At 43.1% G+C, this 23,294-nt stretch overlaps 1 protein-coding gene across 1 annotated transcript in view; it reads left to right on the top strand.

Moving 5' to 3' along the window:
• Positions 1-20,292: 20,292 nt before the first annotated feature.
• The window catches only part of PRKCE (protein kinase C epsilon), a 293,250-nt gene continuing 290,248 nt past the window's right edge, over positions 20,293-23,294 (top strand). Inside the window, exon 1 of the mRNA XM_056357343.1 lies at positions 20,293-20,640. Coding sequence (XP_056213318.1) covers positions 20,293-20,640 — 348 coding nt within the window. The remainder of the gene's footprint in view (positions 20,641-23,294) is intronic.

Consider the following 23,294-nt stretch of genomic DNA (forward strand, 5'->3'; position numbering starts at 1 on the left):
TACCCTAAAAGGTCTTCTGCTTTGTATCATAAATATTTGTAACTTGTGGTCATAACTACCAGCCAGCTCCTCCAGCCTTGGAACGGCAACGTCTTAAATGTAACTAAGGTGTAATAAACTTAAATAATTCATAATTTTTCATCTTGACTGTATAATAAATGCATGTTTAACGGTCTGGAATTACTTCAAACACAGTAATGTTCAATGCAGTCTCTCTCTTCCCGTGAAGTTTACCTGACCTCTGTAGCTTTCAGGGGCCCAGAGAGAGACTTATGCACATACTTGTCTTTATGCATGGGGTTGTATCTCTGGTGCCAAATCTTCAGCTGATATAAACTGTCATAGCTCTGTTGATTTAAATAGGCCTGTGATTTACACAAGTTGAGGATCTGACTCACAGACCTCAATAAGACTGTTCACGTCTTTAAAGGTAATCGAGTGTGTAAGTGTTTGCAGGCTCGGAGCTGGTTCACTTGGAATTTTGTCCTAGTAAGAGCTAAGCAAAGGGTAGTTTAGTCTAATAGTAGGGAAATATCCATTGCTAAGGCTGAGCTGTTGCAATTTAACCAGCTAATGTCATACATATGAAATCGTGTTAGAACGTCAGACAGTTTTTCAGCTAAACCCCTGTCATTTATAATAGGTAAGGTTCTGATTTTTTTGTATTTTGGACCAGATGCTGCTCTTATGCCAATGTGAAAACAAACTTTAAATATAGGAACTCAGTGCACTATATAACTAAGGACAAAAGGTTGTGACTATAAATAGCTTTAAAATCATATTTAAATACTTGGTCTGATTATATTTTGTAATACAGTGAAACTTTGTGCAGAATATAAAAATACTGCCTGTGTCATCTGATTCCTTTGATGCACTGCATTAAAATTCCTACGTCTAAGTACATATCATGGAGTCAACTTTATTTCTCTTCTATTAATAGTTTGAAATTAGGTCACTGTTCTTCTAAGGATGGGCTAAGCCTGTACAACTCATTTTAAGGAAATTAACTATATAAAATTGTTTGGAGATTTTTTTCATGCTCACCTACAGTGATACCATTCCTTATCTATAGTCAGTAATTTTACTGTCTGTTCTGATATATATGCATTCTATGCTAGCAGGGTTATTTTAGATTTGTTTATAGAGACCCCTGCTGCAAAAGATTAAGACTGACATGTCTCTAAACTTTTAAAAAGGCATTTACCCAATTATTTCAGAGTTCAGTTCAAAAGAACTAACCAGTTGTAAATTCAATTAGATATATAAAATGTGAAACTACCTAATTTGGATATTTTTCAATAAAGTTAGTCTAATCATACAAGGCTTTTTTCCTCTCTTACATGTGTAGGATTTACTTTCTAGTACAATGCAATGTAGTTACAAAATGAAATAGCTTTTCATTTCCCAAATGGAATTCTAGTTCTTTGTGCCACTGTTTTTTCAGAAGGGCTAGATTTGACACTAATAAATCATTTTCTGAACTGCTGCACATTAATGTTTTCAGAGCTCAGCTCAGGAAAGCACATGCTTACATTTATCTCTCTCCAGGATAGCGAAATAGTAAAAAAGGAGATTAAAGCATAGGACTAAGTTTAAACACAGATTACCCCTCTGGTTTCAGAAGGACTTAAGTCTCAGACTTATTCCAGTATTGCCCTGAATAGAATGCTTTCCCAAGCTTGGGCTTAAAAATTCCTCAGCACAAGGTATGTGCATGTGCTCTTTTACAAGCAAAAGGTCCACCTATGCTCTGTGCTGGCAAAAAAAGCTGTGTAGCCATAGCTAGTGCAGCATTAACCTGAACTAATGGGCCCTGCTAATGGAGAGCACATGAGCTCCAGCTTTATGCTGTTACAGCTTCCTAGCACTCTGCAGCCCGGACAAATGAGCATATACTTGCTTGCAAAAGATACGCCAGCTATAACTGTGGTAAAATCTCTCATCTGTGTATTAGTACAAGTGTTATCACACAAATACATATGCCCAATATGTTTTTTTAAAGCTGTGTTTAAAAGTATTATTTAGGCTGCAAAGCCAAGCAGAAAGCCATGCTTAGACGTCGTTGTGTAATTTTTGTACTGCCCTTTGTACAAATATTTACTGATGAATGGAAGCATCCCATGGATAATTGTGAGACTAGCACAGTGAAATAACCACAAGGAGGCAGAATGAAAATCTGACAAGCAACCTGAATTGTCCCTTTCCCCTGCACTGAGTCCCTCCATGTTGCATTCTCAGCAGCATACTCCTATGGCTGAGTGCAATTTCCTAAGTCTGATAGAAAGGTGAAAGCCAAACTGGTTGCAGCTGTCCCATATCCTATATTATCAGTGGGGATTGAAAACCATATCTTTTCTATGGTAGCCATAGTTCAATATAACAGCAGTCAATTTTTTCATTTTAGTGTAAGGTTATGGGTCCTAACAGTGGTCAGTGGGAAGAAACTCAGCATAGCTGCATTTCTTTCTCTTTTTCTGGGAGCCAGAAAACTGATGCCACCTGAAATGTCAGGAAGTGAGGTGAGCCATTGGGGCAATCTGCTGGGTCTTCCTCTCTCCTCCTTGAGAGCTGGAGGAAATCCAGTTCCTCGCAGTGTTCCCAAAAATTTGCCATTGGAGGCAGATGTGGCATTACTTACGGTATGAGAGTGCAACCTGGTTCTTGGCCATGTTGCGGGAACATGCTGAGGGTCATATGGTCTGTACTCAGGCTTCATAAAGAATGTAATCCATACTCCTCTGTTTCCTACATCAGCAGTTTGGCAGCTTGGGAGTTAGCTTCTTCTGCAGCCATTACTGCTGTTTTGGTGATGGTGTGAGCTGAATCATGAGATGCTCATGTGTTTTGCTATCAGCTTGGCAGACTGACAAGAGTTTTCATGGGAGTACAACTGGGAGATTTTTAACAGTCCATTTCTCAGCAAAAGGTGACAACATGTAACGACATAAAGATATATGTACATAGAGGAGGCCAGAAAGACAGGAAAATTCTGCTGGTGCCCTTTGCTTGTCAGACACTGGAAGGCCCCAGTCCAGAAGTAAGATAACTGCATGAACCTAAGCTAGTGAGCACTACTGAGAGGCAGAATATGTTAATTTGGGCATGGTGCCACATTAACATGACTCTACATCTTCCAGATGGAGGCTAGCTTATGTCTGGGCAGCTCAGAGCATGAGCAGAGTTTGCTTGTATCTGTTCGCACCTGTCTGCGTGGCCCTGCAAAAGAAAAAGCAGTAATTTTCCAATTAATTAGCAAAGGCCTTTTGCAAACAAAGCAGACAAAAGAGCATCTGCAAAAAAAAAAAAAATAAAAGTGCCCTGCTTTAAAACCTCAATTTATTTCTGTCTACAAGGCCTAGAAGAACATGGCCAGTGTTAAGTCTACTATCCATCTTGCCAATATATTCCTAAAGTGCTTTTATAATACCCATCTGGTTCTGTTTTCTTCTGTTTCTTCCTGCCTTGTATTTATATAGAAAGGTCTCTGAGAAAGAGACCATCTCACTGCCTGTGTTTGTACAAAAATACAGAGTGATGGCACCGTCCTCTGTGCCTCTGACTCCTAAACACTGCTGTGTGTCCAGCAGTGGTGTGGGTAATCTCTATTAAGTAACCATTTTATTTAGGCTGATAGAAACGTCAATCAGCAGAAGCAGAGATCTGTCAGGAAATAGTCTGCACTGTATTCATGTTTTCTACTTGTCAGCTGGACAAAACACTATTATTTTTATTTTGTTTGGTAGTGAGTACTTGTAAATGGAAGTTCCATGTCGCTGTTACTTTTGCCACTACTGCAAGCTTATTGCTTTGGTCAGATAGTTAGACCCTACTTTAGCTTAAGCCCTGCCTGTCCAGGGTACTAACGTGACCTCCACCGTCACAGACTTTGAGTGCCCCACAGTCTTCACAGTATTTATCATGATACCTCATAAAAATGAGGGTCGTCTATGCTCAGATCCAAAGTTTCACTTTGAAGAAGACACTGCAACCAACTTTCCTAGTTGAGCCAGCTACTGAGTTCTACCGGCCATTGCTGTGTAATTGCTCAGTATGTGTTTACGGTAGCTCTTCTTTGGGTGTGGATGACACAGGGAGCATGGTCCATATAATGTAGAGTCCCTACGCACATATAGGATGAAACACCTATTGTCAGAATGTGTTCAAAGATCTTCTGAATTGCTCCAAGAAAGCACTGGTATTTGTCCCTGCAGCCTTGTTGTTTCCCTGTTGTGAAGGCCAAAAGCACAGACAAATTACGTGTCTTGTGCAAAGGCAGAGAACCATATTCTTTGATGTGTATCTTCAAAATCCATTGATATTCCATACATGGTCCGTTACCTGTACGGCTGCAGAGAGGAAGATAGTGTGGCTCGTCTCTCACTTAATCTAGCAACTGTTTTGCAGAATTACTCCTGAAGCTCCGTTACGTGCTAATATGCCTAATCTATATACATAGGGGAATGGAAAAAGAACTAAGTCTTGGAAGAAAGGTAAGGGATACCAAAGGATGTTTAGATGAAGTGTAGACCATTGCTCCTGGGTTACTGCATGCATCTATTTTAAAAGAGAAGGTCTCTTCAGAATCAGAAGCAAACAGAGGAGAATCAGAGCTGAAGAACTCCACACAGTTAGTCCATTGAACTAGCAAAACCTGTACTATTATCAATAAAAAAGTATTTATCCTCTTTATTTTACTGCATATATACATACATATATTTACACATACATATATATACATATATATATATATGTATATATGTATATATGTATACACACTTGCTTGTCAGTTCTCTGCATGTGGGATTAAGATGCCTCAAAGACAAGTAAGTCTCCGGTTTCCTCTGCTGGCTCTGCAGAAGCAACCAGGTCAGGACCTTCACAGACACGAGGCCACATGTCTTGTTACAGAGGGACCGAATCCATCACTTCTGAGAACAGGAGATGGTGTTGGCAAGTGGAGGGGCCTCAGAATGTGTCCATTACTTTGTTCTGTTCTAACAGCAGCTTGAGTGCTTGCAAATTGATCAGATGCTTTCAGCAAGTTATGAGAAGAGCTTTGGTCTAGGGAGCATTAACCTGAATCTCAGGCTCAATTTTCTTCTCTGCTACAGATGTCCTGTGTGACCTTCAATGAGTGACTCTTTCTGTGCCTCAGTTCTTCATTGTTAAAATGGACTACTAATAACATTTCCTAAAATGATGACTGAGAAATAAAGAAGTTATCTAAATGCTAATTTGTCTCAGGATATCTAGTACTATGACTACATTTTAGCTACATACAAACTTTCTTTTTTCAAATTATCCAGATTGCTTGGTTAGAACTGTTAAAATATACCTGTATAAACTGTCATGCCAGTAACAGGCAGGGAACATGGCAAACATCAGATATTGTTGCTGTCCATGCAATGACTGGAACTGGTCAAAATTTTTCTGCAGGAATCTTCCTCTAAAATATAAGATTCTTATGCAGCCCCTTTATGTGCTAATACCTGATCATATCATAGTCATTATTTATCCTCACACACCATTTTGGATAAAATTCAAAAGAGGGTTTTTATGTGTGTGGCCAAATCCACACAACTGTAAAGGTGAAAATAAATCATGTAAGGCCATTATCACCTGCCTGAAATTCCTAGCCTGATCCCAGATAAGATCCAAGAAAGACGAAGCTCTTGGCTGCAGGGATGTGTTTTCCCTTTAGATCAACCCCTTCTGGAGCCAATGACTGCTGCCAACAGCTACTGCTGGAAGATCCTGATAGATGGTGCTGTGGCCATCCCCTGGTGAAGTCAAGGCTTGCTTTCTGGTTGTGGTTGTAATGTGTGTCAGTATTTTTACTAGCATGGCAGCCTGCAGTTTTGTTAAAAATACTTTGAAAATGGCTCTGTTAGCAGTCCTAGTGACCATTCTTTTAAGTAACTGCTATCAGCCTTGTGGACTCAGTCACAGTGTCTGTTCAGTTCAAAGTGTGCACAGCTTTCTGTAACCAGGCCAACATTTTAGAGTCACATAAACATACGCAATGCCTCATCTTTGCTAAATTTAAAGCAATGTTGTTAGGTTCAAGAAACAGTGATCCAGCAACCTTGGCTTTAATAGTAATAGCAGGCCGGCCACTTCGGTTGCTTGTATTTATTCTAGTTATCCTGCAGCATTGCAGGTCATTTGTTCTCTGACAAGAAGTTCCAAAAATTCCAGTGAATGGAGAATGTTGACACATAAAACTTTGTTGCTATTTCTGTAAAATAACTATTACAGTAACTAACTATATATAGCCAGAAGTAATTGCCTCTGTAAATAAAATACCAGTGAACACATTACAAGATTAAAAAGACTCTGAACTTCCATCACAGCTATTTGCTGACTGCCACCCATATACACATGATGACTTTGCAGTCATAGCTCTGCAATGCCACGAGACTTAATTTAGGATATGCATGGCATATTACACTTCCTCACATTCCTCAATGAAATGTTCTTCCACTAGCTGCTTAATTCTCATTTTAGCTGGTCACGTCACCTTTCATTGGTAAAGAACAGTCATTTCGTCAAATATACTGCAATGCAATTATTTATTAGTCTTACTTTACAGTCAGGATTTATAAATGCATGCTAAATTCTTTAGGTGACCATGGGGATTTGGATGTATTAGTTAGACAATATTATTTTGAAACTCCCATGCTTTAAAAGTCTTTTTGAAATGTCAGTTATAGGTTGTAAGAGTGAGATACATTGCTGGAAGATCAGGTCAGAAGTAATAAACATGTGGTCAATCTTTAAGAAGGAAGGTGGTATTAAACAGCTTGATACCATGCTGCTATAGGAAAAGACACTGGTAAAATACCTTTGAAGGTCGGTTTACAGTCATCTCCACCATTCAGTGAAGGAGAAGAGTTATTGTGCATAAACTGTGGGGGGGTTCTTACTAATGCTGAAAAAACTACAAAACCTGCTCATCCTTTATACCTTTTGTTGGTAGGAATTTAACAAGTTCACAGGTGAGAAGTTTAAACGGCACCTACATGAGGGTTTTAAAGTCCCTTATTTTTTCTTTCCTAATCTGTCATTATTTAGATGAAGCTGGTTTTGCATGTGGACCTGTCAGAAAGTATAGAAGTCTATTCCTATAAAATATCTTTTGCTGATTTGGTCCTTATTGTTGTTTCTGTTGATATTGTAATAAGATCTGGGAGTTGCTGTGGTGGAGCAGAATCCTACCAAGCTGTAGGCAGAAGAAAAGCAGATCGGTATCGTGTGTATTTGTAGGCATCACAGTAAAGGAGAGTTTTGAGTCTGAAGCCCAATGGGCATATGGGCAGGTGTCTCCAGGGAACTCCTAGGCATAAGGGCAGCATAGGAAAAATACTTCTGTACTTGAATTAAAATGTAAGAAAGGAGTTTTGCCGGCTTCTAAGAGTCAGTGATCAGAGAAGGGTGTTGACACTTTATTAGGAAGGAGCCATTGTAGGCAGAGTGGGGATGGGCTGCATAGAAACCTGAAAGTGAAAATCAGCAGCATGAGTTTATGTGAAGAGGAATAAAGGAGAGCAACCAGTATGTTGTTTTAGGTAAAAATCTACACAAATCCTTACAATACTCTGAATGAACAGGAATGGTGCGGGAATACATCTGTCATAACCGAAAAAGCAGGCTGGTGCTCCATTGTATCTTGGACAAGCTATGATTGAAGATTACACTACTGAAAAAATCAGCAAGACAGACTCTGAAGATAATTCTGATTAGAAGATGACACCTATGTTATTAGACCTGACAGTAGTGTGACAAGAAAGCGGATAGCAAGAAAGATTCACTATTGGAAACAAAATCATATTAACTTATTTGTTTTGTCTCTTTGTGTTTGAATACATTTGCAGCAGTTCAATCAGCTCCCTCAAAAACGCAGGTATTTGTGTTCTCAATTTGTTGTCAAACAAAATGACAACAAGCCACAAGCCATACGTCAGCAGTGCTGCTTCTGTAGCAGTAATAAATGCTGTTGATGGGCAATAACCCAGTGTCACAACAGTACCCCAGTCATGAATACACACGATGCCAAAGAGTACTCCCATTACTCCCCCTTTGTGTACCTGGATAGACCTCTTCTTCCCGGTTTGAGAAACACTTCTCCATAAAGTGTCTTTCTGGAAAAAAGTGAACTGGAAGGTTGAAAGAGAAACAAAGAGGTGCAAGTCCCAGTGCCCAGCCCATTAAAGGAGGTACTGAGTGAGTTTCCTGTGGAGTTTGGAAGGGCCCTCCATAGTATTAGATGAATTTTGGTTTGCCCTCCTAGGAAAGCTTTGGGAAGCTGTCTTGTAAAGCAGAAGAATGTGGGCAGGTAAGTTGAACAGCTGTTTGAAGGACAAATCTAGAAAACATTCCTATCCAGGACAATTCCCAGGAACATGATTAATCATGCCGTGTAAATCAATCCTGTATTTCCCATCTATTGAGGATGGAGTGTTTGTGCCTTTCCATTGCACTAATTGCACCTTCCTGGTGCAATAACTCACTGCTTCTTAGTTTCCCCTATCTTCAGCTGAAGATCCCTGAACTTATGACAGAAGGAGAACCAGTTCAGAAAACCATATATGCACAGCATGGCCTTTTCTATTCTGAAGCACTTTGCTGAAGTTACAGATGCCTTTTTAACCTGAACATATGCTTCACTACATAGCTTCATGGCTTTAGAACATCTATGATATGACTACAGGTTGTCTCCTGAGGCAAATAAGCACTCACCTGCTGAGCTGGGAAAAAAATCCCTATAAAGGGTCTTTCAGACAGCTTGCAATAAATACATTGTCAACCACTTCTTGCAATCCACTAATAATCAAGAAAGAGAAGAAAACCATCCACATCTTATATTCCACATGGTGATGCGCTCTCCTTGTGGGAAAAGGTGAGTGGTAACATGTCACAGCTTGCCAACTTCAAATACCTTTCTGAACACTGTCTCTCGTCAGTAGATTTGTATTCCCAAGGTAAGGAGTGTTGAGTTTCAGTGAAAGACTTGAAGGACAGTTCTATTAATGACCTAATGGATGAAGTAGGATTCAGTGGTTTTTACTCAATCCCAGACTTGAAAGGTTTGAACTCCCTCTCATATCTGCTTGTCTGTTTTCCTGATAGATATTCGTGTAGATCCAATCATCAGACAAATTTTTGAATCAAGAAGAGATCTGAACTCTTTCCAAAAATACAAAATAAAGGTCGTTAAAATTAGGTATTTAAATCCATTATATCTCAGTACAGTGCCATATTTTTAAAAGGTGCCAAGTACAATGGGAGCTTTGCCTCACGATCTTGTCATCATCCCTGGACACCTGAACTTTCATATTTAGATATCTCAGTGTGTTTGAAATTGTTAGTTTCTGTCCTTTCAGAGTGAGAAGAAAAAGAAACCTTGACAATTTTCTTGAGGAAAATGTCTCACTTAAAACTCATAACTTTGAAACAAAATAATAAGAAAAACCCACCTCAAAACAAACTAGGTTTCTGTCCTCTGCCATTATTAAGGCATAAAATATGCTACCGAAACATAAGAAAAATGTTATATTATTAATCCAAAAATAATTATTTTATGAAGTTACGAATTTATCAGCACAGACTTGGAAAAATGTATTAGAATTATAGATTAAATTCTACTTTGATTATACTGGATAATAGCTGTTTCAGTGATCATAAGCACTTGCTAATAACAACACCATATTACAGTTTTTAACCTGATTGGTATCCCCCCTTTCCTTCCTCTCTCCCTTATGACTTCTTAGTACAGATCACAGCTTTCTGTATTTTGGAGCAAGTGTAAGCTACTTCCATATGTTGGAGGAAGAGATACATAAAGGAACTGCTCCTTTAATTTATAAATATGTGTCTATCGTATAAAAATCCAACATTTCTCACCAGGGCTATATCTAGTGTAAAAATTTCAAATACAAACTGGAGCATGGGAGCACAAACCAGAAATCTCATTATTTTGAAGGGGATACAAAGGTATGTTAATGTCAGCGTAAACAAGCAGATTAAAACAAATAAATAGGGGAAAGCAAAACTGAAGCAATGATGTGCTACAATATTTTAATAAATATATACTTCTGTTTATTTATTTTCTGAAAAATGAAGTGGTGTGGGGACTGAGATACCTACAATAATAGTACAGTAATTCAAAAGAAGAAACATTAATATTTTCTCCATGCTGCTTTTTTAAGCATCACATCTAGACCTCTAGATGCAGTGAATTTCCTCCACTTCCCCTAAGAATGGGTGAAGGATACTGGACTCCCCAGGCTCAGAATGTTAAAACTGATACTGAGAATCTCCTAAGGGACTTCTTCAGTTATATTAATATTAGAAATGGGAAACATTTTTCATGAATAGCCCTTCAGAAAAATAACATGCACTTACACTTAGGAAATACATTTCCATCGAATTATTTTGACAGTTATGGTCAACACAAAAAAATAAATACACAATTGTTTTATTAGCTTTTTTCCCCAAAAAACCACTCTAACTAGTCTAATTTAAATATTTTAATTAACATGCAGATTACCTGGAAAAAATAATTCATATAACTTGCCCTATCTTGGATTTGTTAAGAGTCGGCAGCCCTACACTTGATTCTGTTGGATCAGTTACCTATTTGACTTTACAAAAGCAACGTTAGGGCAAGTGTACCCCTGGTAGTTCATTTCAATTCAGATAACAAGAAGTAACTGATGTAATTGTATGAGATTTAGATGAAGGCAGTCAACTCTAACACATTTCTTTTGGAGTGTCAGCTTTCCTTAAAAAAAAGGAAAGCAAAACCCAACAAACAAACAATCATTTTTTCATATGAAAACTTTAAATTCCATAATGGATTATTTGCAGTTGAGAGCTAGATTGGTTTCAGATACTAAACATTTGTTGTCTATGGTATTCTTTTTTGGTTTTTTGGCCCAAAATGCTTGGTATGTCCAAAAGTAGAAATATTTATGGTAGAGAGAAAAAGGATGTAATTTAGAAGTCATCTGCTAAACATAGATAAACTTAAGACTTATTTTTTGAATGTATTTAGATAAAATAAAAAAAAATAAAACAAACCCCCATTGGTTTTTTTGATTTTCATACAGAAGAAAACCTGTTTTCTACTTAGAACAAATATAATTTTTCCTTGCCTTTATGGAATACCTATCATATCCTAAAATGAAAGTATGAAAGTCAAGAGGGTGCTGTAAGGATAAACATGTGAAAGTTTTGAAGATAGCAATGAGGTGACAGAGGTATATTTACTAATTAAGTAGCGCTAACTCGGACTTGTAGTGTTTTGCTTGGGCTCAGAAGTTCCCTGTTACCTGTATGTAATAGGAGTGGATCGTGCCCTGTCTTGCTGCAAGTGTTGTGCTTTGCAGGATCACATCTTTTGCTTACTGCCCCTCTTAGTGCTGTTAGAATAAACTGGGATTACACTGAAGGAAGACATTTTTTACATTATTGACAGCTTATACAATCCAGTACAAAAAAAGACTAAGAAAAAGAGGAGCAGCTTTTGTCTGGACAGATAGTGAGGTGGGTATGTTTTGGGTGTGTAAATGCAGAAGAAAAATGGGGTATGACAAACTTAAAACCACACCCACAAAAGTAAAAAGGAGAAAGAAAAGTATAATAAAATGTGGAGGAGTAATTGTGACATGCTAATCCTTTGTGTCTTTATCCTGTTTGTGAACTCAGGCCCATTAAGGCATCCACATGTGGGAAAAGACGTCTCTGTCAGTCCATACCTCAAAGTTTTCTCCCAGCATTGACTCTCTCCCTTCCCTTAGGAGAAGTATGTTAGAGGAAAACCCATTGCTGGACTGTCTGTGTCTTGAAAAACTTGAAACTGCCACATATACTGGGAAATGAACCTTGGCTTTAGCGACTTCAATGACGTAAATATTATATACTTGTATAGCTAGGTACTACAGTTCTGTTCTCCAAAGACATGCAGAAATAAGTTTACTGAAGAGTCCTGAATCCTGACGTTTCAAATTGTATAGTGTTATGCACATGCATACTGGCCTTTTTAGGCTCCGACCATCATCATAACCAGTTAATGAAGCCAGGTAGAAAGCACAGCTCAGCATATCCTACATGTCCTGAGTGGCAATACTGCAAATACTGTAAATGATGACATCACTTCTTTGTTCTGCCTTAGGTTCTCAATTTTAAAACTTTTGAGTTCTTGATACTACAGTGGGAAAAGGCTGGAGGAAGGCTGTGGGAATCATGAGATACAGGTTTTATTAATGACTCTGTTCATGAGTTCATGTGATTTTAAGCAGGTGATTAGGACTAAATTCTCAAAATCGTCCACTTGAGGTACCTAAAATATCTCTAGTCAAATGTTATACAATTAAAGCACTCAAAATTCAGAAGCACTTCCAAAATGTAGCCCTTTAATCATTTTCTTTCTCACTCCTCTGCTCTGTAAAGTGGTGATGATACCTACTTTGGAAAAGCCTGTTCTCTTTACATTTAATTGGTACTACTGAACTGATGCATAATTTAAAATCATCAAAAAAAATTATCACAAACTGGTAATGATAGTTACGCCTCAGGCACACTTATTACTCCGCTGCAACTTATCAGCTGTGAAATGAGTTTACTTTGGAGTGTCACACATAATAGCAACAGATGCTTCAAACCCTGTACAGGGTTCTGGGTGAGGTGGTAGGATGAATCCTAGCAATGCTTCAGTACAGCGCACACACCCTGCCGCTATTCTCAGGAGGCTTACTACATCCAGCGATACCTGGGCACACAAGTAGCAAGTTGCTCTGACTCAGAGCTTCCCTTATTTTTATTTTTTTTCCCAATGTACCCACACTAAATAGTTCAGCAGGACAGTAGGCCATTCTAGCCTGTTCTTCTGGTATGCTGTACCCTGCCGTGTGCAGTATGGCTTGCACTCCTGGAGTGTATGAGGAAGTGGAGAATCATTTCTGTTGTCTGGAGGCAAACACACTCAGATTCCCTCAGAGAGTTTCTTTTGGGTAAGTCTACCTCAAATGAGGAACAGTTTCCAGCGTGTTTTTTCCACACTGTGGTACTCTATGGAGAGAAATAACAAGAGCAAAAGCCAACAGGAGTATGGGTAAATGATAACTGATCCCAAAATGCATTGGGTGTCCAGCCTCAGGGGGCTGTGGCAACCTGAGGACCAGTTTTCCTATGATGAATGGAATTGCATTTAGCACTAGACTGCATTTGCTCCTTGCCCAAAATTGCTTAGCTGGTAGAGAAGCAAGGAATGAAAAAGACCTGTCCTTTTCCCTACTTACTCTGCATGGTTGGTTTGCATTTGTTTGGTTGGGTTTGGGGGTTTCTTTTCATTCCATACAAAAACATTAATTCAAGAAGCATATATACTGGTTGGGTTTTTTTTTGTTTTTGTTTTTGGTTTTGGAGTTTTTTTCGCAGTGTGCTGCTCATGAAAGCAACAGCTTGGAAAGGCAAGGCTGAAGTTCATGTTCCTGTCCTTTTCTGGTGCTGATGCAGAGTGAGCTGCACCTTTAGAAAACAACTTCTTCGAAGGCTCACCCCATGTACATGGAGAGGCTGGTGTAGGGCAGAGGGTTCTCTCTTGCAGCCTGATCCATTCCAGAATTCTTTCCTTGTCACTCTGTCCCAAAATTACTCGCAGAAAGGACAATGTAATCATTGAGTCTGCATATCTGCAGACTCCTGTTATAGTCCTGAGAAATACCAGTTAACTGCAAGTTTCCCTGCCCAAGAAACCTGATGTAAATTCTCCATATGAGGGCTGATAAACCAAGAACAGGTCAGGTTTAGGTTTTACCCTTCACAAGTTTCTCCAGCAGCTCCATGTCTAGAACAGCAACAATCCCACAAATGTCAAACCCAGAGTGAATGTTGCCAGCAAGCAGAACTGCATATGTGAAGCCTGAGAGAATACGTGTACTAGACCAAGTGGAAGGCTGTTTATACATTTGGGGTACATTTCCAGTATAGAAATACCACTGTATTTGACCAGAGATGTACAGGGCTAAAGCTTTTTATATCAGTATAATAAGATCACCATTCACAAGCAAGAAAATAATAATAATAATAATGATAATAATAAAAAGCACACAATGGTGAGGGTCCCTGGCCCAGCTGTGTTTGTCTGGGATCATACTGCTCTACAGCCCTGCCTGAGCCAGACATTTCCAGCCTAGATGTGACCTAAGCATATGTTCTGCAAGTGGCGGTATGTTTTTGTAGCACATGCAGATATGCTTAAGTTGGCTGCAATCTATCTAGCTCAGATAAGAACTGCTCGGAGGGTATGACATCATGAGTTTCAGTCTTGGCTAGCAAACCAGGTGCATACCTGAAATCAGGCTGGCTGGTAGATGCTGCACTGAGGTCACCACATCACTGTGTCTGCCAGAACCAGGTACCTTAAAGCTGCAAATCCTGCAGTCCCACGTCAGTTGCAATGCAGATGTATTCTGAGAGATTTATTACCAATGAAAGCTACAAATCAGGTAGTGTTTAGTATGTTCTTTTAAAAGAGGTTGGGAAGAGTACCAAAAATATAATTACATTAGAGAGAGTTGGAAAGCTAATTCATCACACATTGACAAGATCTCTTTTTGCTGAGACATTTCGCAGAGGACTTCAGGAGTGCCTTAAGTAACTTCCTCAGGTGCATGCTTTGCAAGTGAAGAATAAATCAGTAGGAAATGGGCTGGACACAAGGGAAACCCTGGAATGGAGTTGGAGGTTGGACCAAGCTTTTTCTTCATCTTTAGAAAAGATGAATTAGCTGTTGGTACACCCTAAAGTTAGTTTGCAGCATGACAGGGGTGCAAATACTCTGGAGGATGCTTTCTTCATAACCATGGGTCCAAAATTAGATATCCAAATAATAATTTGACTTTCAAAGATAGCCCGCCTTAGCCAGTTGAAAATTTGATTTCTTGCCAGGGAGGGACTGATCCCACTAACACTCAACTATTGCCCTTGTATAAGTATATCCATTAAGTTCAAAGGAATTCAGTGAATGTATTCATACTAGCGAACATCTTCACATACATGATGCTTGGAATATCTTCATGTCCAGTGTGGATGCAGAGCCAAATTTCCTCGAATTTCACAAGGTTTACACCTTGGGTTCTGACTTTTATTTCATTTTTGACATGAAGATGTTTCTGAAAATCTCTCCTGCAAAATCAAGCCTGATTTTATTCCTTGTGTATCAGTTTAGTATAACTTCAGGAAATGATGGTCCTTTAAAAAATAAAACAACACAAGATATCCTCTTGTCCTTTCATATTGCTGTACTTGGAAAATCCTGAAAATTCCTGAAATTTCTTCAAGGTTTAAGCAGCTCTTCAGGAAAGCACTAGAAACTGATATAACTGATTAGTTTTGTAAAGACTCAGCCAGATGTATTCCCCTGCCACTGGGACTGTAAAAAAAACCAAACCCATAATCCAGTCAAACTACCAACCTTGGGCAAGAACACCTCAAAAGCAGTTGCAATTGTGGCTGCAATAACTGAACGAAGCCCATTGCGAGTCCTGGAAGGACTTTACAAACTCTCTCCACCAGATAGTGCTGTTTCTCCACAGAGCTATTGGAAATCCCCGGGCCAGGGAAAGGTCAGGGGCTGACTCGAGGTAACAGGCTGCCTGCAGCTTGCTCATCCCTACCTGCCACTCTACCTGCCGCTGCCACTGCCACTCTGCGTGAAAATACGCGCAACTTAGGAGAGATTTGCAGGGGCAAACCCGCATTGTCTGCGCCTGCCTGCATGCTGATGTTGCCATCCATTACCAGTTCAATGTAGTCTCTTTTCTAAAGTAAGAATGCAAATAGAAGCTGAAGCAAACAGGCTGCACTTTTGTGATCTCTTGGGGGTCTTTTCCTTAGAGCTTTACAGGACACTCCAACCATGCAGCAGTCTGTTAAGTCATCGGCTGGACTGAGGCAACACTAATGAAAAAGCAAACCACAACCTGCAGGCCCTCCCGCAGGTGAGCAGCGCATGCCCGGAGCAGTCCTGGCACAAAGTCAGGCGCACTTTTGTCTCAGAGCGCTCAGCAGAGGGACCTCTACCAGCAAAAGTTACTTCTGGGGAATAGATAGGTCTCCTTAACCAGTCCTGAGTCTATAGGTATACTGTAGGCCCTCTGTGTCCTTTTAAAAAAAAGCACAGCTGGGAAGAATACCTAAAACATAATTAAACTACAGGGCATGGCTTACTGCTGTGCTGTAGCCTTTGTAACAGAGTACAGAAATGCAGCTAGAGTGATTCTTGTTGCCTTTCTGCAGGAGAAATGTCGCGTGTGCTGCATCTTCCTCTGCTGACCTCCCAGTGAGAAACAGAAGGAACAGCATTTACCCTTCAACTCTTACAGAACCAAATCCTTCTGAATGCACAGCAAGAGAACAGAAAAAAAATAATTCAATAAACAAATATTAAAAAGCCTTTTAAGTGGAAAATGGTCTTACAGTTGGAATGTTCTTTGCAGTCTCTCTGCTCTTTGCTCTCTCTGTGACTCTCAAAACTCTTCGCTTAAAGTTTTTGAAACCATTGAGCCAGTTTTTCAGATGAACTTTTCAGGAAGCATTGTAACGTTGCTGAATGTACCCAAGTTGCTGGATTTTAAGAGTATTGTTCCAGGGTCATTTGGTAAGTTAATACCTGCTTAGTGTTAAAAGTTCAGTCTTGACATAAACATGCTTTCTTGAACTGCAAAAAAACCCCAAAAAACCAACAAGAAAACCCAAACAACATGGAAGGTATGTGTATTTTCCTAAGCAGTGTAAGGCTGGAGCTCTCTGATCCTAAGTGAACTTGTAAATCCTTATTAATGCAGGCAGTCTTCTTAGAAAAAAATGAGTTGTGAAACCAAACCTTAGCTTGCTTCAGCACATGGAAAAGTCCAGATGGCTCAAATCTCAAATTAGATATCAGGGCTTACCTATGCATGCAGTAGATTGTATATGTAATTAGCCAAATATAAGGTTTAATCATATTATTTTGTATGCTGTGTTAGTATTTTCTGTATTTGTTCAGAGTTTCCTAACACACGTTCAGGATCTCACAGAGAAGTCAAGTCATGAAACTCACCAGGAGATTGTTTACTTAAGGGCATTCAGAAGATACATTGTTGCAGGTCTCGTTAAAACAAACAAAAACATTGAAACAGTGTATCAGTTTGGCTTTATGTTTTCCAATACCTAAAGAAACAGAGTACATTGTTTACATTGCTGTTATGAGAGACCACACAAACACATCCAGAGGACAGATTTAATTACAGCATTCTTTCTGACACAATAAATGTAAGACCATATAGCTTAATATATAGTACTATATATGCTAGGTTGTGAACGGGGGTGGAAGGAGCAGGTGGTTCTTGCATTTCTGGTGGGGCCCATGAGTACGGACCTTTGTCCGCAGAAGTACCACGGTAGATGTGTCACGGCTGCTGCGAGCCTGGGAGAGGCTGAATTGCGAAGGAAGACATGTCCCATAATTGGCTCCATCTCACAGCTTTGTATCAAACGATTCTGCTTGGGGACTGTCAAGATGATAATTGAACATGGAGATTTTACTGTACTTCTATTTTGACTAGTAGATTAAGTGGCAACAGTCACCAAAAAGTCTTCCTTCCATTAACGTGAATGCTCTCATGACCCTTAGGGTTCATTAGTACCATATCTTCTGTCTGGGAACTACTCGGGAAGCACAGATACTGGAGCTATTTCATCAGCTCCAAATATAACACCTGCCTCCTGAGCCATTACCTGTAGAAATCCATAATTATCTGTTCTGTGCCCTCCAGTCAAGAATATCAGGTCCAGATCAAGGACTGGGTGTTCATGCTTTATGCCCTTACTTGACTGGATGCAGGCAATGGAGCTTCTCCCCTTTACGCCGCCTGACTCCCCCAAGCAGCCCGGCTGCCCAGCGCTGTCCCTTGCAATATGACATGAATTCAAATCCCGCCACAGGGCAAAGTCCAGCCCTTTTCCAATGACTTTCTCACAGAAGACTGGCAAAACCAGTAACCAAAAATAAATAAGGTGGTAGTGATTTTCATCAAAAGATTTCATCTAGATCCTGAGTACGTTCGTTCTGAGGAGGGGAAAGCCAGGCTGTGTGTAGTTTCCCGGTTATTTAATACTGTAGTTGGTGCCACGGTGATGGAAAGGACTGAAACCTTACATGTGTAGATAACGCTCAATTACGTATTAAGTACACCCTTTCAGAAGATTTTTTTTCCCCCCCTTGCGGGGCAGCGGCGACTGGCTCCCCGCGGTGCCCCCCCCAGCGCCAGCTCGGGGCCGAGGGCAGCGGGGAGGCGCCGGGGCTGAAGTGGGGCAGCCCCGGGCCGGCTTCGCCGGGCCAGGTGACCCGCAGGGAACAAAGGGGCTGGCGGTGACCCACCGCCACGGGGGGACAGGCGCCCGACACCCACCGCCACGGGGGGACAGGCGCCCGGGACGCGTTCTCTGCCCGCGCCGAGCCGCTACCCCTGGCAGCGCCTCCCGGCCGGGGGAAGGGCGGCCGCGGGCCGGGCCGGGCGGGGCGGGCCCCGGGAGGCCGCTTCCCCTGGCGGTGGCCGGCACTTCCCGGCGCTCGCACACCGCGGGGAAACTCTTCCTCCGGCCCGGCCCCCGCTGACGTAGCGGTGTCTCTGCCGCCGCGGCGGCGGCCGGCGGGCGGGGGCCGCGGGGGGGCGGCTGTTGGCCGCGGCTGCTGGCGGCGCGGGCCGGGGCTCGGCGCTGTCAGGCGGCGGTGGCGGGGCAGGGAAGCGGCGGGACCCGCCGCCCGTCAGGCGTGGGCCGGGGCGCGGTAGGGCCGTCCCGGGGGCGGCGCCGTCGCGGGGCGCGGAGCGGAAAGCCCTGCGGGAAGGGGCGGCCGCCGGCCCCGCCGCGCCAGAAGCGCCCGGCGTGGTGGAAGCGGCCGCGGCGGTGGCGCCGCCCGGCGGCCAGGGGCAGCAGCGCCGCGACCGACCACGTTAATAAAAGCGGGGGGCGCTTCGCGGCCGGGGAGGGGGTGCCCGGGGGGCGTTTTCAGCGCGCTCCGTTCCCCGCTTTACCCTGGGAGGAGGTAGGCGGCGGGGAAGGGGGGTGCGAGGCCCAGGCCCCCGCGGCGAGGAGGGCCGCCCGGCGGGTGCGGAGGGGCAGCGACCCCCGGCGCCGTGTCCCGGCCGGCCGCGGCTCCGTGCTCCCCCCCCCTCCCCCCCAGCCGGCACAAAACTTTCTGCGGGCGCGCGCGCTCGCCGGCTCACGCGCGCCCAGAGGCGCGCAGGGGCGCGCGCAGCCGGGGCTGCCGCCGCACACTCGCCCCACACACACTCGCACACGCACGCACACACACACACTGACGTCTTTTGCGCATTTCCTGCGCTGGAGCGAGCGGCGGAGCGGCACCGGCAGGCGGGCTGGGCTGGGGCTGCGCGGCGCGGCGCGGAGGGAGGCGGCCGGCGGGCGGGAGGCGGGCGGGGGGCGGCCGGCGGGAGGCGGGAGGCGGCGGCGGCTCTGCCCATCGCCAGGGCGGCGGCCGCCCAGCCGGAGCCCGCCGAGACCCGCGCGGCCCGCTCCGCTGCCGGCGCCCCCCATGCGCGGGGGTCGCGCCGCTGGGTCCTCGGCCTCGGCGGCGGAGCAGGAGGCGGCGGCGCAGGACGGGCGGCTGCGGGCGGCGGCGCGGATGGACGGCGCCCGGGTGGATGTTTGCTGAGCGCAGGCTGTGCGGTCGGCAGGGCCGGTGGGTCGGCCGGCGTTGCTGATCGGTGCCGCGGGCTGTGCGTGTGTGTGTACGCGTGTGCGCGTATTGTTGTGCGGCGCACGGGCGGGACTGGCGTGTGCGGGAGCCTGGGACCGCGGCTCTGCCGCCGCTGCCAAGCCTGATCCAGGATTATGGTCTGGGCGAAGGGAGAGGGCTCTTGCTCGCCCCGGGGGCTGGTTATGCTCGGGTGTTGATCGCATTCGGGGGTTTCTGCAGCCGCGGCCGCCTCCCCCTCCCCGGCGGCCCCCCTCCCTTGCTTTCCGTTAGAAACACGGGCAAGAAAATAAATGTATTCACTGGGTGTCGCAAGAGCAAAGGCTAAATAATCCAAGGTAACAGCAGCAGCAAGGCGAAGAGCCCCGCACCGTATCCTGCTCCCCCACTCCCAGACCTGCCCTCCTATTTATTGGCGAGACCTCCCTCCCTCCGGCCCTCCCTCCCTCCTTCCCTCCCTCCTTCCCTCCCTCTCGGTGCGAGTGCGACGGGCGAGTGTTTAATCCCGGGAAAAGTGCAGCCATCCAGCCATGGTGGTTTTCAATGGCTTGCTGAAAATCAAGATCTGCGAGGCAGTGAATCTGAAACCCACGGCGTGGTCTCTGAGGCATGCGGTGGGTCCCAGGCCGCAGACCTTTTTGCTGGACCCTTACATAGCCCTCAATGTGGACGACTCCAGGATTGGGCAGACCTCAACCAAGCAGAAGACCAACAGTCCTGCTTGGAATGATGAATTTGTCACCGACGTCTGTAACGGCAGGAAGATAGAGATGGCTGTTTTCCACGATGCCCCCATCGGGTACGACGATTTTGTAGCTAACTGCACTATACAGTTTGAGGACTTGCTGCAGAACGGGAGCCGCCACTTCGAGGACTGGGTGAGTGTTCGCGCTGTAGGTGCATACACGTAACATATGATTTTCCGTGGCATGGGTCCGGGTACAACATCTGTCTTGCAGAGCTAGGTTGCCAAGGGCATGTAATGGCCCTGAAGGCTTTTCATTATTTCCACACTTTGTTACACTGAGATAGTCATGGTTACTCTACATGTAATGCATGTGGTCTACGGGCAAGGGAGGAAAGAAAAATATGCTGAATCTAAGTCAGAGATGTATAATTACCACTTCAGTTTCTGAAATTACGTTACATAAATACAAGTCTGGTTATCTTGCTGTGTTTGAAAACCCCCAACCAAATGCATCTGTACAGACCGTTACTGCAGAACTCGGATCTGGCACATAGACCAAATTTATCATTTCAGTGTGAACGCTCTTGGTCAGCCTGGCAATGACGAGCCTCAAAAATCCAGACCTGACCTCTGATAATGAGACGCTTCGGTGTCTTCGTGTCACTTGAAAGCTCACTGCATCAACACTGATGCTCCTCCTTCCTTCCCCCAGCTGATCTACACCTTTATGCATAGAGCTAACAAAATGCTTCTTCAGATGCTCAAAACTGATAAAAGGGTCCTGGTGGATTTTGGCCCTAACCAGACAAATTCTGTCACCCATATACACAACATGTCTAACAGCTTCTGCAGTGTCTTAAAGACCCAGAGGCTAATGTGCCTCAGTGGGAAAACAAAACAAAACAAAAAACCAACAAAAAACCCTGGAAAAGCCTTGGTCTGACAACCTTGGGTACTATGATTTAACACAGTAACATCAAACAAACAAAAAAAACCCCTGCAGGAAACGTGAATACGCACATTTTGCATTTCTGCAGTTAAGCAGTTAAATGGTATATCCTCTAAATAAGATGTATAATATGACAATAGTAGCTGTCTTCTGATTTTAAATGCGCCCTGCTCGACCACCCATTTGAAATGTGTATGCTCATCTTTTTGAGTATTTACCTGTTCTGGTCAAGGATACTAGTCAGGGCAATATTTCTTTGGCAAACAGACAAAGAAACCAGGACCAACGTAAAAATAGCAAGAGTTAATAGCTCTGAGTTTCATGTATTCTGTGGGGCTTCTTTACTTAATGCAGTGGTATAAAGACATGTCAGAATGATGGAGAGGTGTGAAAGAATTAGGCTCTATTTATGCTGATTAGGAGCTGAATAACTTTACTGTTAAAACTTTTATGTTTACAACTTCAAAATATTTTTCACTTCTGCTACATATGTCACATTGTGATAATTAGGATCTAGATTATTCTGATGCTCTATAAAAGCTGCACATCAGTAAGCTGGGATGGTAAAGCTGGGTGATAGGCAGAGGAAAAATAGCCAAATCTGGAAAAGACAAATGCAGCGGTATTGCAGATGTCTTTTACCTGGATTGAATGATAATCAAGTTGTGGCTCTCCCAATATCAAGGGGTGTGTGCATGTGTTTCATCTTTGAGACCGATGGGAGGAGGACATAATCACAAATATCTAGTGAAAGAATAATAATTTTGTATGTTCTTTTTGTGTGTGGTACGTATTGTGAGTTTGTCACCAAATCTGGAAGGCTGCAGATGCCAAGTTTGAATTTTGGTGGTGCTGGTTGTGCTGGGATACATCCTGGCTCTGATTTTTAAGGTGAACTCAAAACGTCTGGTCCCTAGGTAAATAGTGGAATTTAACAGATTGAGGCCTATTGTAAACAAGATCTGGGAGGATCTACATAACTGAATCAGATAAATGCTGTGTTTTATTGCACCAGGATTCATTGCTGTCCAGCATTCACTGGGTGGGAAGAGATGAGGGACTGATTACGCATGTTGTCTGTGGATGTGACAGAATTGGGGACATGGCAGCAGATCATAACTGGTCATCTCAATATAATGCAGCTTCTGAAGCATTGCTTACCTCGTTTTGTGCTGTTAAATACTCATAGTTTGGATTGTGTTTGTGCAGTGCATATAATACACAGTGAACACCACCCTCCCTGGGTTGCAGTTAGAATTGATGGGGAAGCAAGTATTTATAGGATTATGCTCTAACCTTTCCAAAATCTTCCCATTTACTGACCGTGTCACTGTAATTGTAAAATCGAGTGTCTTTATTGCATTGTTAATAGGTGGGAACCTTTGGAGAACTGGCTCTTAGAAAATTGCAGGTTTTTTGGGTGATTTCACAGAGTTAAAATAAGGCCTGTGGCCATGATATCTCTGTAGAGTCCATAGTGAAGTAAATAGATTTATTGGTATCTTCATCAGTGTCTGGAGTCTATATTAAAACCTGAAAAAGAGAAGTCATCTATGAAATGAATGGGTTTCACAGTGCAAGGAAAATGCACGTGGCCTAAACCAGTGTTAGACTAAGATCTGCTGGTATGATACAGTCAGTTTCTTCTGTTTAATAAAAGGACTAACTCCTTCATTTCACTCTTGGCATTTAAAGCAGATAGTTTTGTAGTACTCCTTCCTAACTTTATAACAAGCAAATTAAAAGCAGCAATCACAGGAACCCATTTCTCCTTACTGCCTGAAATACCCAGTAAGTGCAACCTAAGAAACACTCCTGGAGACGATAAAGTCTTTTTTTGTGCCATTCTGAGGGTTTCTCTGTAGGCAGTCAAAAGTTTGAACTGGGTACCACAT

Source organism: Falco biarmicus, chromosome 12 (assembly GCF_023638135.1).
Source record: "Falco biarmicus isolate bFalBia1 chromosome 12, bFalBia1.pri, whole genome shotgun sequence".
In the NCBI taxonomy this organism is placed as follows: domain Eukaryota; kingdom Metazoa; phylum Chordata; class Aves; order Falconiformes; family Falconidae; genus Falco; species Falco biarmicus.